The 13,874-nt window shown below is 53.5% G+C and overlaps 1 protein-coding gene across 12 annotated transcripts; it reads right to left on the bottom strand.

Annotated features, from left to right (window-relative positions):
- Positions 1–432: 432 nt before the first annotated feature.
- On the bottom strand, positions 433–6,553 carry LOC104854589 (nuclear receptor subfamily 1 group I member 3). Of its 12 annotated transcripts, none has more exons than XR_778176.3 (9): positions 6,267–6,552; positions 5,977–6,115; positions 5,380–5,510; positions 3,659–3,819; positions 3,307–3,446; positions 2,955–3,100; positions 2,550–2,883; positions 1,039–1,396; positions 433–877 (listed from the first exon to the last, which is right to left on the bottom strand). XR_778176.3 is itself a non-coding variant. In XM_019205883.2 (9 exons), the coding sequence occupies exons 2-9, from the start codon at positions 6,081–6,083 to the stop codon at positions 1,267–1,269; spliced, it is 1,041 nt and encodes a 346-aa protein (XP_019061428.1). In that variant the 5' UTR covers positions 6,084–6,115; positions 6,267–6,553; the 3' UTR covers positions 433–1,266. The 12 variants fall into 12 exon arrangements, 11 of the variants coding, with proteins under 11 accessions (XP_019061428.1, XP_010611487.1, XP_010611491.1 ...); XM_019205883.2 differs by having other exon boundaries at positions 433–1,396; positions 2,550–2,661; positions 2,767–2,880; positions 6,267–6,553; XM_010613185.3 differs by having other exon boundaries at positions 1,219–1,396.
- Between the last annotated feature and the right edge of the window lie 7,321 nt (positions 6,554–13,874).

Raw genomic sequence — 13,874 nt, 5'->3', positions numbered from 1 at the left:
CCGGCAGGAGATCTTTATTGTAGGGAGGCGAGCAGGAGGCAGGAAGGCAGAGAGAGAGAGAGAGAGAGAGAGAGAGAGAGGAGGAAGAAGCAGAAGGAGAGAGAGAACAAAGAAAGGAAGGTCCTTTTATCAGTTTTGGGCTGGGCTATTGCTTATTTATGAGGAGTGAGCTACTTTTAACCTATCACAGGCCAGATTGCTTTTATGGGCCCAGTCCTGCAGACACGGGTTTCAACTTTCCTGGACTACTGTGGCCTTGGGGGGGAGGGAAACCAGAGATAAGGGCATGAGGTCATTTTAGGAGCCAAGAGGTACCAGGAGAATGCAGCCTGTGAGGCGGCGTCACAGCATACTTTAACATGATCAATTCCCTAACACCAAGTCCCTGGCTGCACAGTTCCAGGAAAGCGTCGGAGAGGTGACTGCACAGGCACTGAGGCCCAGGAAATCCTGGCTGGCATGGTTCAGGGTGGCATGGTATTTAAGCACAAAGCCACAGTACACAAGCATGTCCTTGGTTACCACGGGCCAAAGCACTGTGCAGAGTCATAGCCTGTGGGCGCTAGCCACCCTTCGTCACCGCCCTCAGTCTTTTTCGGTCATGGGTGTACTAGGTTCCACTGAGGCTCTGGTGGTCCCAGAGCCAGCTCCGAAGCAGGGCCAGGGCCCACCTCACTAGGGGACCTGTAACCCCCAGGAGCAGAGCAGAGCAGAGCAGGGCAGGGCAGGGCAGGGCAGGAGATGCACCCTTCAGAACAGAACGGGAGCTGCCAAAGCATCACCAAGGCGGGCGGCCAGGGTCTGAGGGTCCTCTTCTGCCTCCAACCCCACTTTCATCCTCCAGAGCTGCGGTGGAGTAACAGTGTGTAGGGCGGGGCTGTGGGAAGGACCAAGAGGAGTGTCTGGCCGAACTTCCCCTGGGATTAAACCCTCCTGCACCCTTCTCAGAGCAGAAAAGTCTGCCTGGGATTCGCTCCCCACCCCGTTTTCCCACCTCAGAGCCTCTCAGGCTAATAGGGTGAAGGGGAAATCTTTCACCTCAGAAATGGGGCCACTCATTGCCAGAAGGGGCTTTGCCTCTTCTCCCTGAGGCTTTTTCCTCCCAGTCTTCTGTGCTTTCAGAGCCACTGTGTCCCCATGGTTGCTCAACTTCCCCAGTGACCACATGAAGGGCGGCTGCTGTTTTAGTCTTTCATTGAAACCACTGAGGCCCCTTACTCCTCCAGTCTCTCAGTCCAGCGGGGAGAGGACGGCGGAGAGCCTGCCTCAGCTGCAGATCTCCTGGACCAGTGGCATCATTTCAGGTAGTCCCTGGATGCGCTGGACTTGGTACCAGTATTTGCTGTTGATGCTCCGGAGCTCAGCCAACAGGCCCAGCAGCTTCGCATAAAGAAACCTTTAGAGGAAGCAGCGAGGTCAGCAGGAACAGAAAAGGGAAATGAAGCACCTGGGAGTCTATCTGGAAGGCCTGAGCCCCGCAACGCTCCGATGGAGCTACGTCCACTCACTAGAGAAAACCAGGCTCTGCTAGGACAGATTTACCGAAGTTCTGGAGGTCCCCAGCGGGGCTGTGCCTGACACTGTCTTCTCTCGCGTGACTAGCTTCTTCTGAGCCCGGGGCTCTGAGGCCCAGGTGTGCGGAATGTCCGGTGGGCCAGAACTCCACTGTGTAGAACCCGAGGGTCCGGATTCCACAGTGTGTTCCAGAAGGTAGATATGTTGTTCTATGTACAAAACGCCCCCTTGCTGGCAAACTGACTTGTTGAGGCATGAATAAAAACAGGCAGTGCACGCCTCAGAGCCCGGACTGGCTGTGAAACCATTGAACAACATGAAAACTCACATCCCTTGGAGGGACAAGAAAATGTCAAGGCGTTGGCCTAATGGAGAAAGCAGAGGGGCCAAGGAAGAGTGAACGGACTTTTCCCAACGTGCATTGGTCTGGAGAGGAAGGAGAGGCGAGGAGACGGCTGTCATCAACCTCAAGAATGCTGTCCCGCAGAACCTGTGAGCTATGGCACCTCCACTGCATTAGAAAGTTGGGGGGAGTGAATGAAACGGCCCAATGGCTGTGTGTAAATGTCCCCCAAAGCTCAGGCAATGAGGCGGGGCTTTTTCAGAGGTGGCTGGGTCAAGAGTGTGTGACCGATTCGTGGTGCAGTGCTGGGCACTAGGATTGAGGGTGTGAGAGCTGCCGCCCTACGTGGATTAGACAGAAGGGACAGGAAGACGCTGTTAAGGTCCTTTGTGGTCTTGCTGCCTCCTTTCAGCCGCCATGCACTGCTGCCCCTCTGCCACGTGCCGCCCTGTCTTCGAGCCAGCCGATCGCAGGCTGAACCTCTACAAACTGTGAACTAAGTACACCTTTCCTCTTTGAGCTTTGAGTGTCGGTTATCTTGTCTCAGGGACGACAAACAGCAGTAAGAACAGCTTGGATGCTGGAAGTCTGTGGGGCAAGGACGGTCGGAGGGAAAGAGCAGATTCCCCATGGTCTCCCAAAGGAAATGGCGATGACAAGCATTTGCCTAGAGCTTGTTTCCCTAACACACCTTTTCCGAGGCCTCGGCTGCTGCTCCCGCTCCTTGATGTAGCTGTCCAGAGTCAGGGCCATCTTCTCCTGCCGCTGCTCGATCTCTTCCCTCTGGGTGACTCCAGGCCGATCTGCAAGACCCCCGGGGAGCAGGGAAGGGCAGGTCGGGGAGGCTGCAGGTTTGACTGAGGTGGCTGAAGTCAAGGGGCTAAAGTTTGGGGCTGTGGGCTGCTCACCGGGAGAGAAGAGGGCGATGGCGGCCATGAGCACATACTCGGGTACCTGTAGCTGCAGGCGCTTCAGCGTCCTGTGGAAACCAACGGCCAGCTCCATAAACTCTTCCTGGAACCCTGCTGAGGGAGACACAGGCTGTGGAGGCCGGTTCCACAAGGACTCATGCGTCTGGCTCTCTGACTCTTCTTACCATAGATTGCATCTTCCACCCTGTAGTGAAGAGGCCCGCACACGAAGTGCTGTGTCTGGAGACAGAAAGTGGTATTGAGCACAATGTGACATATTTCCACCGCTGCGCCCTTGAGAAGGGAGATCTGGTTCTCCATGTGCAGGGACCTGTGGGGAGTGGGAAACCGGGACTTGAGGTTCGAGTCTGAACTCCTGGTCCTGACGGACACACTGAAAAGGAAGGCCGGGAATTAGAGACCTGGTGCTTGGAAAGGCTGTGGGCTGTGTTCATTTGATTGGTGGCTTTTTCAGGGTGGGGTGGTATAGAATTTATGAAGTGCTGACTTCCTGGAAGATAAGGGGAGGCCACTGACCGGAAGAAGGGCAGAGCCTTGGCGAACTTGATAATCTGCTGTATCATGAAGGTGTCAATATCTGCAAAGTGTGTGAGCAGAGGCAGCACAGGGTCCAGGGCAGAAAAAGGCCGGTGGTGGCTGAAGAGGCGAGCTGGAGGCTGCGGAAACCGGAGTTTGAGCAGGATGCCCAGGCCAGGCGGCTGCCTGAGGCCCGGCCAGCCTTGCCCCAGAAGCCTCTTCCTAGAGTTGAGGAGCTGCCCGGCTGGCCTCTGAGAAGGCCTGTCCTCCACTGCTGAGGAACACACCAGCCCTTCCCCATGCCACCCTCCTGGGCGCCCTTTGGTCACTTCCTAGCCCCACCCTGCCTCACCTTGAAGTGCACAAAGTGGTCGAACATGGTGGCCATGTGGCTCGTGTGGGCCTCCAGGAGGGTCTGGATCAGCTCTTTCTGCTCCTTCATCGGTGCTTGCTGTGCCCGCCGCCAATCCTGCCTGGCTCTCCGCAGTGCCAGGTCTTCTGCTGAGAGTATCACTGTGCCAGGCAAGAGACAGAGCAAAGCCACTGAAACCAGTCCCCGTCAGCTGCCCTGGCATGGAAGGATGGGGGAGGCGAGCTCCTGAGGCCTCCCTGAGCCTGGCTGGAATCACAGGGGCTCCCGGGGCCGGATGCCTTTCCTTTACTTCACAGGCATCTCATAAGCAGAACATGGTGCCTCAGAGAGGGAAGGCTGAAGGGTGAAGTGGGAAAGACGGAAGGAGACGTTCAGCTTCCAGAGAAGCGTGAAGTGGCTTTCACAGACCTTCTGTCTGCACACCGCACCTGTCAGAACCGACGCGTAGACAAAGAAACCGGAGAAAAATACCTTGAAGGAGGAAGAGTCACATCACCTCAGGCTTTCAGAGATTTCTACTGGTTCCACTGTTTCTGGGCCTGAGGTGGAGGGAAGGGGGCGGCAGAGGAGCTCGCCTCACCTCATGGCACAAGGACAGAAACGGACCCAGCAAGGGAAGGGCTGAGCACATGACAGAGTCCCTGAGGCTGCACCCCATGACCCTTCAACATGTCCCAGGTGAGCTCCGTCAGGTCATCAGATCCCGAATCCACCAAAGGTCTGTCCCTGAGGAAGCTGGAGCCTTCAGGGTGCACTCACCCTCCTAGAGTCCCCCCTCTAAACACACGAGCCTTGAGGGGTGTTTCAGGAGCGAACCACACCACAGCCTCGCAGTTCCACGGCTCTGGGATCTGATTCCGCTGCATGTGACAGGGCGAGTCTTATTCATCAGCAAGCTTAGGTCCAAAGTCAAAAATAAGTGATACCTGAGAGTGGTGCTCACACCCATGGTCCCAGAACTCTAGAGGGCTGAGGCAGGAGGATCACAAGTTTGAGAGCAGCTCGGCCAAATTAATGACATGTTGAGATCCTGTGTCAAAATGAAAAATGAAGAGGGCCCAGGGATGTGGTACAGTGTGAAGGCCCCAGGTTCAAACCCTAGCATTGCAAAAAATGATACAGACTGAGTTCAAACCAAGATGTCTGGCCCCTACCGGTTCCTCTCCTCTGCTCCACACTGAAAAGTGTTGCGATGAGAATAGAAAGTCTGAGCAGTACCAACTCTGCCACTTTTCAGCCAAGTGGGCCTGGGTGCAGGAGGCAGAAGAGGACACGCAGGCCGTGAGGGCGTCTAGAGCAGTGGTGTGGACCTATGCCCAAGTGCCTCCGTAGGCCAGCTGGTATCACCGCCGGCTCTGAAGGTTCCCCGTCCCCGAGCAGGGGAAAGGCCCTCCACGCAGAAGGAACGGCAAGTGCCAAAGTCCTGAGGAGGGGCACGCTTGCCGTGCTGGCTGGAATGGACCAAGCAAGGCAGAAAGAGCAAAAAAGTCTGAAAGGTGTTTTGCAGAAGCGGGACCACAAGGCCACCTGCTCGGAGAGTGACAGGAGCCACCGGAAGTTTGAGCAGAATAGCGACATGGCCCAACTCGTTTCAGGAAGTGTACTATGCCTGTGAGGTGGTAAGTGGGCTCTTGGAAACAGACAAAGCAGAGCCCTGGCCAGGCCCTTGGGCAGGGCTGGCGGGAGGCCAACTCACTCACTGTCTTTCCGCATGCCGACGTCCAGACACTTCTGCAACCTGCAGGCTGGGCAGCGGCGCCTCTGAGCCTTGCTGACCTCACAGCTTCCAGCAAAGGGGCAGGTGCGCTGGGTACTTTTGCTGGCTGTACGTCTGTGCAGGACAGAGACATGGTCAGGGCCCGGGATGGCAGGGATCAGGCAGGTGGGACAGGATATGGTCCAAAAGGCTCGGAATCTGGTGACAAGAGCTTATCTCAGCTGTGACCGAGGGCCCAGGGTGGGGTGCGCAGTAGAATGGCACCTTGAGCATTTTCTTGGGAACACAGGCTCCAGCTCATGCAGGCCCAGCTTGTAGCCCTAGCTTGGTGCTTTTCAAGTACACGAGTGCCCTTGACTCATGCGCATGGGACCTGTATGTGGCCTCTCTTTTTTTCACACCACCAGTTTAGGCAGCGTGTGGTGGCCGGGGTGCAGGGTGTCAGCCACAGGGTAGCTACACTCAGATACACAAGGCCCTGGACACAGCCAGGCACATGCCAGGGGCCAGGGGCTGCCCCCCAAACACACGCTTGGTAGGGGTGCCAGGTAGGGGTGTGTCTGCTGGGAGGAGGCTTTACCTGAAGAAACCCTTGCAGCCCTCACAGGTCAGGGCATGGAAATTATAGCCTGTGGCTCGGTCCCCACACACCACACAGCTCCTGGACTTGTCTTCCCTGCTGCCCATGCCTTCTGGTATCCAGCGGCCGTCACAGGTTCCTGAATGTGGGAGGAGTTAACAGTCAGCTCCCAGCCACATTTGACCTTCTTCCCTTCCTTCTCCTCAGCTGCCCTGTACCTGCGCCCCGTAGTCATCTGTCCTAGGAGCATGGAAGTTGCTTTTAGTGTCTGGCCCCAGCACTCTGCCTACCTTCTCCTCTCAGGCAGCACACAGCATGCAGGCCACAGAATCTGATGTGAGTTGTGTTTCCCAAGCTCCCAGGCTGACCCTGCTTTTCCGGTCGTCTCTGGAGCTGCTGGGAGTTGGGGATTCAGGTTCTCAGCACCTGGAAAACAAGAGATGGGCACTGTGTGGCCTGCAGGAGTGCCCGGTGCCTTGTGAGGGGAGGGCACAGACTCTGTACCCAGGGCAAAGGCCTGGCGGGGAGATTGCTCCGCATGCCCAGGTGCTAGTTGGTGGCCAGCCTGGTGGGCGGGGACATGGTGACTCAGGAGGAGCTGCGCCTGATCAGCTGGGGAGGTTTTCCTCACTGCTGAGCTGCAGGCGCCCTCTGCAGCCTCCTGTGGATATGGATCCTGGGAAGCCTGAGGAGGGAGAGAAGAAGGGGAGACAGGTGCTGTCAACATGAAAAGAATGAGGTAAGGAAGGCACCAGGCTCCCAGAAGGAAGTTCTTTAAAAAAGGACTTTCAAACTAGGGGGCTAATTAAGAGCAAATGTCTCCCTACCAGGGAGAGCAGAGAATTAAATCAGCGCAGCCTCTAACAAAGGAGGAGTAGCTGGGTTTGGTCTGGAAAGCCTCGTGCGAGGGCAGGCTTCCGGGAAGTGAGGCCCGTATCGGCCTGGATCCCATTCGAGGTTAGGGGGAAGGCTCCTAATTAAGAATCAGAAGCGGAGTTTTCACTGGGGTTCTCTGGTACTCCATCACTGCTGAAGACTGTGCATGTGTGTGTGCCTGTGTGTGTGCATGTGTGTACACATGTGTGTGTGTGTCCTCTCCAACATCGATGAATGGAAAAGTCATTTGAAAAGCTACTTGGATGTTTTGGGCATTGACAAAATGTTGGATAAATCTGATCCCCCACAAAGTGGAATAAAGTCTCAGTCTTCCAAACTGGGGGCAGAAAAGGACGTAAAGGACCAGAGCTGTGTGCGGGGAGGGGACAGAGGGGCAGTGGGTGACTGGGGCTCAACTCTCTGTGCCTCTCTCGGCCCATCGCTTCGTGTCACCCAGTCACATTCCACACACACTCTTCTCGAGGGTAAGAAATCCGTTGGACGTCTGAATGGATTTATTTAAAACCCATCGCAGAGACAACAGCCTGAAAGGCAAGACTTTCTTTTATTCTCAAAGCTGAGCATTTTGAGAAAGAACAAAACACATGTGTAGCCATTTCCTCGTGCTTGATACGGTGCCCAGTACCCACCTCCTGAACCAAGAAAAGCCACAGTTAAGCCAATGTTTTTCAAAATGTGGGCTGAAAACTATTCTTGAATCACAAATGGATTTAACAGGATAAAACACATTCAAAACTGCAAAGGAGCAGAAAATACTGGAGCACATTAGAAGGTGCCATAAACATTGTCTCGCGAAGCTGCTCTTTCTGTGCTGTGGGCCTGGATTCAGCCATGATGTGAAGTGTTTCCATCGTGGTCACAGGCCGACAAGTCTGCCCCTCACCGGGGACTTCGCGGCAAAGGGCACGGCTGTCTCTCCTCTCTGGTGTGCCAGGGAGATCCACAGCCAGGCTGTGTCCAGTGGTCCTGAGCAGCTGAGCTGCCTTGGGCGAGGGTGGCTGCCGGCTCTGCGCCCCTCGGTGAGGCGAAAGAAACATCTGGAAATCTTCTGCAGCCACCAAACGGGACCCACGAGGAGCCCGGAGCAAGCCAAAGGATGGGGAGGCCTGGGGTCTGGACCACAAGGGGAGAGACTGCTGGAAAGGGGCAGGAAAGTGAGAAGAGCACCAATGGCTGGGTCCGGTCTGCAGCAGCCGCAGAGACAGACGGGACTGCAGAGTGGGGAAGGGGCTCCGGCAGAGCGACCTCTAATTCAGATGGCCGCCTCTGAGGCCCAGCATTTGTGATCCGAGGTCAGCTCGAAGAGAATGGAGCGTCCTGAACACCAAGGCCGTGGCTGTATAAAATATCAACCCTGACTGGTTAGTAATAACGAGGCCTGGGGTTCCGTGACACAGAAGCTCTGAGCAGCCTCCGGATGGCAGACTGCGTGAGACGGTGCGGAGGAACTCCCGCGCCAGCGGGTCAGAAGGCCCCGCTGCTGGGGCTGTAGGGGAGCAGGCCGGGTGCTGTTGGGCCCAACTGGCGAGCCTGAGAAGTCAAAGGCAGGATCTGCAGAAGGCAGGCGGGTGAGCTTGTGAGGGGCTGTCCTGGGCAAGCAGGGGCCCTTCAAGTGTGGGCGGGAGGGACAGAGCTGGGGCCAGCGCCTCTCCTGGGCTGCGCTCGGGCTCTGGCCCTCCCGCCAGGTCCCCTTCCATCCTGCCCACATACTCGGCCCTGGGACGAGCCCTGGGGAACGGGCTTTGTCCTGCAGGACGGCCTCGCAGTGTGCAGCCTCGGGGGAGAAGCCCCCGGCTCCGGGACCAGGACTCAAAGGTGCTGCTGGGCGACAGGTGCTGAGATCGCCCGGTCCGTCGGCAGACGAAGGCAGAAATGTAAGAAAAGCGAATGTTGGATCACTCGCATTTCCAGAACAGCAAGTTAGAAGGTTATTCTCACTGCCTGATGGAGGAGTGCAGGAAGGAAGAACTGAATTTCCAGGTACATTTTATTATCTTTAGCCCATCAGTGATCTGACAAAAACCCGACACGTTAGCCTGCTCACAATCCCTGGCCGCTGAAAATGAACTGGAGGCTGGGACATTAGGAGAGAACTGGACTCCTGTAAGGCGCCCACTCACTCGTTCCCACTCATAATCAGAAATGCGAAGTGGGAAGAAAAGGGCTAAATGTGTAGGGGAAGTGGGAAGGGTGGGGAAAGGGAATAAGGGAAAAGAAAGACATAGGAGAAAACGAAAAATGGAAATAAAGAGCTTGTAAATGGGGAGAGGTGGAGGGGGTGAAGGGAGGGCGGGGACAAGGGGAAAAAATGAGAACCAAGACCTGTCATGTGAAGGTACAAGATCCGTGATGAATTTTCTCACAATCCCTGGCCGCTGAAAATGAACTGGAGGCTGGGACATTAGGAGAGAACTGGACTCCTGTAAGGCGCCCACTCACTCGTTCCCACTCATAATCAGAAATGCGAAGTGGGAAGAAAAGGGCTAAATGTGTAGGGGAAGTGGGAAGGGTGGGGAAAGGGAATAAGGGAAAAGAAAGACATAGGAGAAAACGAAAAATGGAAATAAAGAGCTTGTAAATGGGGAGAGGTGGAGGGGGTGAAGGGAGGGCGGGGACAAGGGGAAAAAATGAGAACCAAGACCTGTCATGTGAAGGTACAAGATCCCCGTGATGAATGTAACTGTACTGTCTCCCTAGAATGTACCAATAAACTCAATAAAAAGAAAAGAAAAAGAAAAAACGTGAAGAGCTGCGCTGCGGCCTCACACTGGGCTGGGCCCGGGCCTCAGCACCTGAGACAAGGCAAACACAGAAAAGACTGTAGCACCTCTCCATGGTGTGCAGTTCTGTTTCCGTGACAATCCTCTTCCTCACATGTAGAAGATGGGAGAAGAGATCCATTTAATCCACCGCACTGAGATGTCACACGGGTTTCCCAGAGCAGAGCTGCTGGGTGATTCCCAGTGCAAGGCTGTGGGCCCCAGGAACAAAGGTATGTGCTGTGTGGGCAGCTCGGGCCTCTCCTTACCCATGGCCTTCTCCACAGGTCACTGAGAGCAGGACACCGTCTAAGATGTGGGCTGCTCTCCGGCAGACAGCTCCGGGGCCCGGAGACTGGAACATGCAACTGGAAAATAAAAACTCAAGTATTCCAAGAAGATTGTGCAAAGGCTCAGAATATAAAGGTGTGGCGTTTCTAAGCATTGCCACACGTACTTCTCCAGCCAAGTCAGACATGTCACAGCAGAAGCCAGCTCCAGACAGCCCACGTGAAGAAGCACAACTTCTGGACTCCGTGGAACATGGCTGGACTAGATGTCTGATGGTCTTAGAAGGGTGGGTGCCTCTCACTTCTGGGAGCACAGGAGCTCGCAGCGAGGAGAAAGGCTGTGTGGTGAAGCCAGAGAAGGGCAGTACCGAACTCAGCTGTTTGCCCCTCTCCTTCCACAGGTACAGAGATCAGACCCGCAAAGGAGGGGAGCGCTGCACGCAGAATGGAGCTACCACCCACCGCCCTGGCTCCTGCTCACAGCTCCAGTCTCCTTTATCCGCTCTTGCGGGCCGTGGAGGTCAGATGGGGTGAAGCCCCTGGGCCGGGAGATATGGAGCCTCTGAATGTGAGGGGGAAGAGGAGAGGAGAGGGGTCAGGGGAGGGGAGGAAGACAGAGACCGGGGTGATGCAGGTAGAAACCAGAGCCAAGGATTGTCAGCCGCTAGCAGATTCTAGGAGACACATACGGAGTGGATCCTCCCTTAGTGCCTCCAGAAGAAACTAACCCTGCCAGCACCTTGAGTTTGCACTTCTGGCATCCAGAGCTGTGAAATAATAAACTTCTGTTGTGTTAAGCTACCATGTTTGGAATACTTTGTTGTAGCAGCTGTAGGAAACTTACACACACATATTTCTCAGTTCCTTTCATCCTTTTGTTCCATTCCTCCCTCGCTTGGAAAGGAGTTCTTTTATAACAATAACACATCACTGTTGCTATCAGCAGGAGAATGTTTGCTGGGGATGGTCCTCTTGGGAGCATTGGAACTATTGGACTCAGCCAGTAACTGAAACCAGCCTTGAAAAGTCCCTGGAAGGGCCCCTCCCCATGCTCTGATGTGGTCCCCAGTAGGAGCCAGAAGGAGGCCTGTGGCAAAGAACACAACAGGTTTCCCCACCGAGGTCAGGGTGGTTATGGTTGGCTTACATCAGAATGGCGTTCTCTGTAGTAATGGGAGAGGCTGCCTCAGGGCGATGGCAGCACCCAGGGGCAAGGAGAGCATGTCTCAAGTGAATTTAGAGGTGAAAATAGAAATGGAGTTGGGGTATCGTTACAAGGCGAATCTACGCAAAATGCAACATCTTCTAGAACACTTTCCTTCCGTGTGGTTGTTGGAATGGAACCGGAAGCAGGGCAGTGCTTTGCTTTGGGGAGGCTTTCTCTTTGTGTTTCTCAGTGTTGCAGAAATAAACACATGACTTTAATTTGCTTCCAAGTGAAGGAATAAAAAAGCCCACTCAAGACTAGTCAGAGTTGCTGGAGGAACCAGGAAATATTTTTTGTGGTTTGTTTGTATGTTTGTTTTCTTCATAATTTTCCAATAGATGTACCCAAAACAGTATCTGCCTGTGGGGTAACACATTCATTCCAAGGGCCAAAACGGCCAAAAGATGGATGGATTTGCTGAAGCCATCTCATACCCTGAGCGCCTCTCTCCACCATACTCAGGGCAGCGCCAGGGCTGGGCTTCCAGTCAATGGCTTCATGCTAAGGGAAACAGGAGAGAGGGCAGGAAATAGGGTTAGAACATCGGTGGTTTCCACTTTCAGCCCAAACTGAGATTGAAACACATCAAAGAATGGCCCAGGCTGCTGGGTGGATGACAGCAGGGCGTCTGAAGGGCTGTCACACGCTGCGACACCTTCTGGAGGGTACAGTGAGAGGCAAACAGGAGACCTCAGCTAGGTAATGAGTCCAGTGGAGAAGGGGCAGGAGGCAGAAGTTACAGGACTGGCCCTGATGAGAGACTCTGTACAGTCCAAGGAAAGCGCATCATCCTAATGTCGACAAAGACCAGTTTAACACAGACTGGCGGTCAGATGGGCCAAGACCGAGCAGTGAGATTGTGGGTGGGAGACTCTGGCCCCTGGATTTGATTGGCTTGGATGCTGGAATCCGTCTGTGGCAGCTAGAAGCTGGGGCATGGACAGGCATCCTCACCAGGCTTTCTGGACAGAAGACTTTGTGTGGAAAGCAGGCCAGAGAGGCGGGCATGCTGCTATGATAACAGGGTCACTGGACACAAGGACACAGGAGACATAATCTGGAGTCTGGGTGGACACTGCTGAAATACACAGGACATCCTAGATGAGCACTCAGCAAGAAGAGTCAATGAAATTTGGGTTAAGAGTAAAGTGACAATTTTGTAGCCAAGAAACAGTGGGGCTGAAACTGTACTTCAACTATCAGGTGTAGTTTTCAGTCTGCTCCATAATGGAATTGCTGTCTGAGAAGACCCTGGAAATCCTTCGAGACCTAGCAGGTGTCAGCCTTCCACCACCAACTCAACTGTAATCGTCACTGTTTCTGCTAGTGTGTATTCGGTAAGAGAGGTTTCCTAACACAAAGTCTCCCCAGCTTAATGTGGAAGTTCTCAAGCACCCCTGCTTTAGGGCTCCCCTGACTAAACCTGGAGATTTACACATAGTAGACTTTCAATGATTTACATATTTACTCGCGTATATGATCTGGCCAAAAAGAATTTGAAGCCATAATAACTTTATATTAATGGATGAGACCAGAGTAAGTGATTTATTTCTAAAATGCATTGAAAATAACAAAGCAATTAAAATAGTAAAGTGTTGAGAATACTGTTTTATTTCCGTTGCACACACCAGAAATGAATGGACACAAATCTTAACGTGGGACATTTATAGTGATTCTATCTATTGGAAATGAGCAAAATAGTGAGAGATTATGAATACATTTGTTATTATCTATATTTCAAAGTTATTGCCAGTTGTGCTGGTCTGTTTAACAGTTGTTGACTAATATTTCCCTGCAAGAAAAAATAATGGCCAACTCATAAATTGTTTCTGTATGCATGCTGATGAAGATATTAATGTTCATTTTTTAAAAGGTTTGAAAAGATTAAAGTGCCATGAATAAATAAAAACTGTGTATTGTTAATGGTTTTGAATATCACTGGTCAAAGACTTCAGAACACACAGACCAACAAGTATTTCCTCCAGGCAATGAAAACAGCTTTACAAATAGAAGCACCCTCTGCAGCATAACCAAGGCCTGGCTAATTATTTTCTCTGGTAAGTTGATGAACCCCTAGCAAGAAGCTCTGCATTTGCGCAATGGTGTCAGGCCAGATGGGCCTGCCCTAGGGCACAGCATTCTTTGAGGGCCAGCCAAAGCTGGCCAAATCAACACATTTGGAAAAGGCCTTGCCATAAATCTAGCAAGTCCCTTCTGACTTGGGCTGAGCCGCTGAGCAAAAATAAAACAAAACAAAACCAGACGCATGCATACAGCAACAACAAAAACAAAGCGATCATCTAGAATGTTCTTGGGAACTTCACTTTGAAGAATTGGAAAGGTGGCTAAGGCTCTCTGAAAGCCTCCCCACTGAGTAAGTTCTCTTTCTGTTGTTCAGCGCAGATTGTGGCCATAAGGAAGTTCAGAGTTACCCACAGTTCCAGGTGAGAGCCAGGCGTCCTAGCCACTGGGGACAGGGGTGCCGTGAACCTGCACAATTCGGACCAGACGCAACCATGGACCAGTCCAAGGGACGTGACACTGCTGCGGTGTGATTCCAGCTGGCAGCGATTCCGCAGGGTCTGATCAGAGTGGCCAGGAGGGAATCAGTTCCATGAGTTCTTGGCCGTGGCGGCATGCGCTGTGAGGGGCAGACTGAAACGCTCCTTGTGAGGTGTGAGACTGGGCCTGCACCCAAGTCCCGGGAAACGGAGCTGGCAGCAACCAGCGGGGCTGCTGGAACAC

The sequence above is a fragment of the Fukomys damarensis genome, unplaced genomic scaffold (assembly GCF_012274545.1).
Source record: "Fukomys damarensis isolate Sample0158 unplaced genomic scaffold, DMR_v1.0_HiC HiC_scaffold_11, whole genome shotgun sequence".
In the NCBI taxonomy this organism is placed as follows: domain Eukaryota; kingdom Metazoa; phylum Chordata; class Mammalia; order Rodentia; family Bathyergidae; genus Fukomys; species Fukomys damarensis.
Note: the sequence above shows the minus strand (reverse complement) of the source record. Positions and strands in the feature narration are given on the sequence as shown.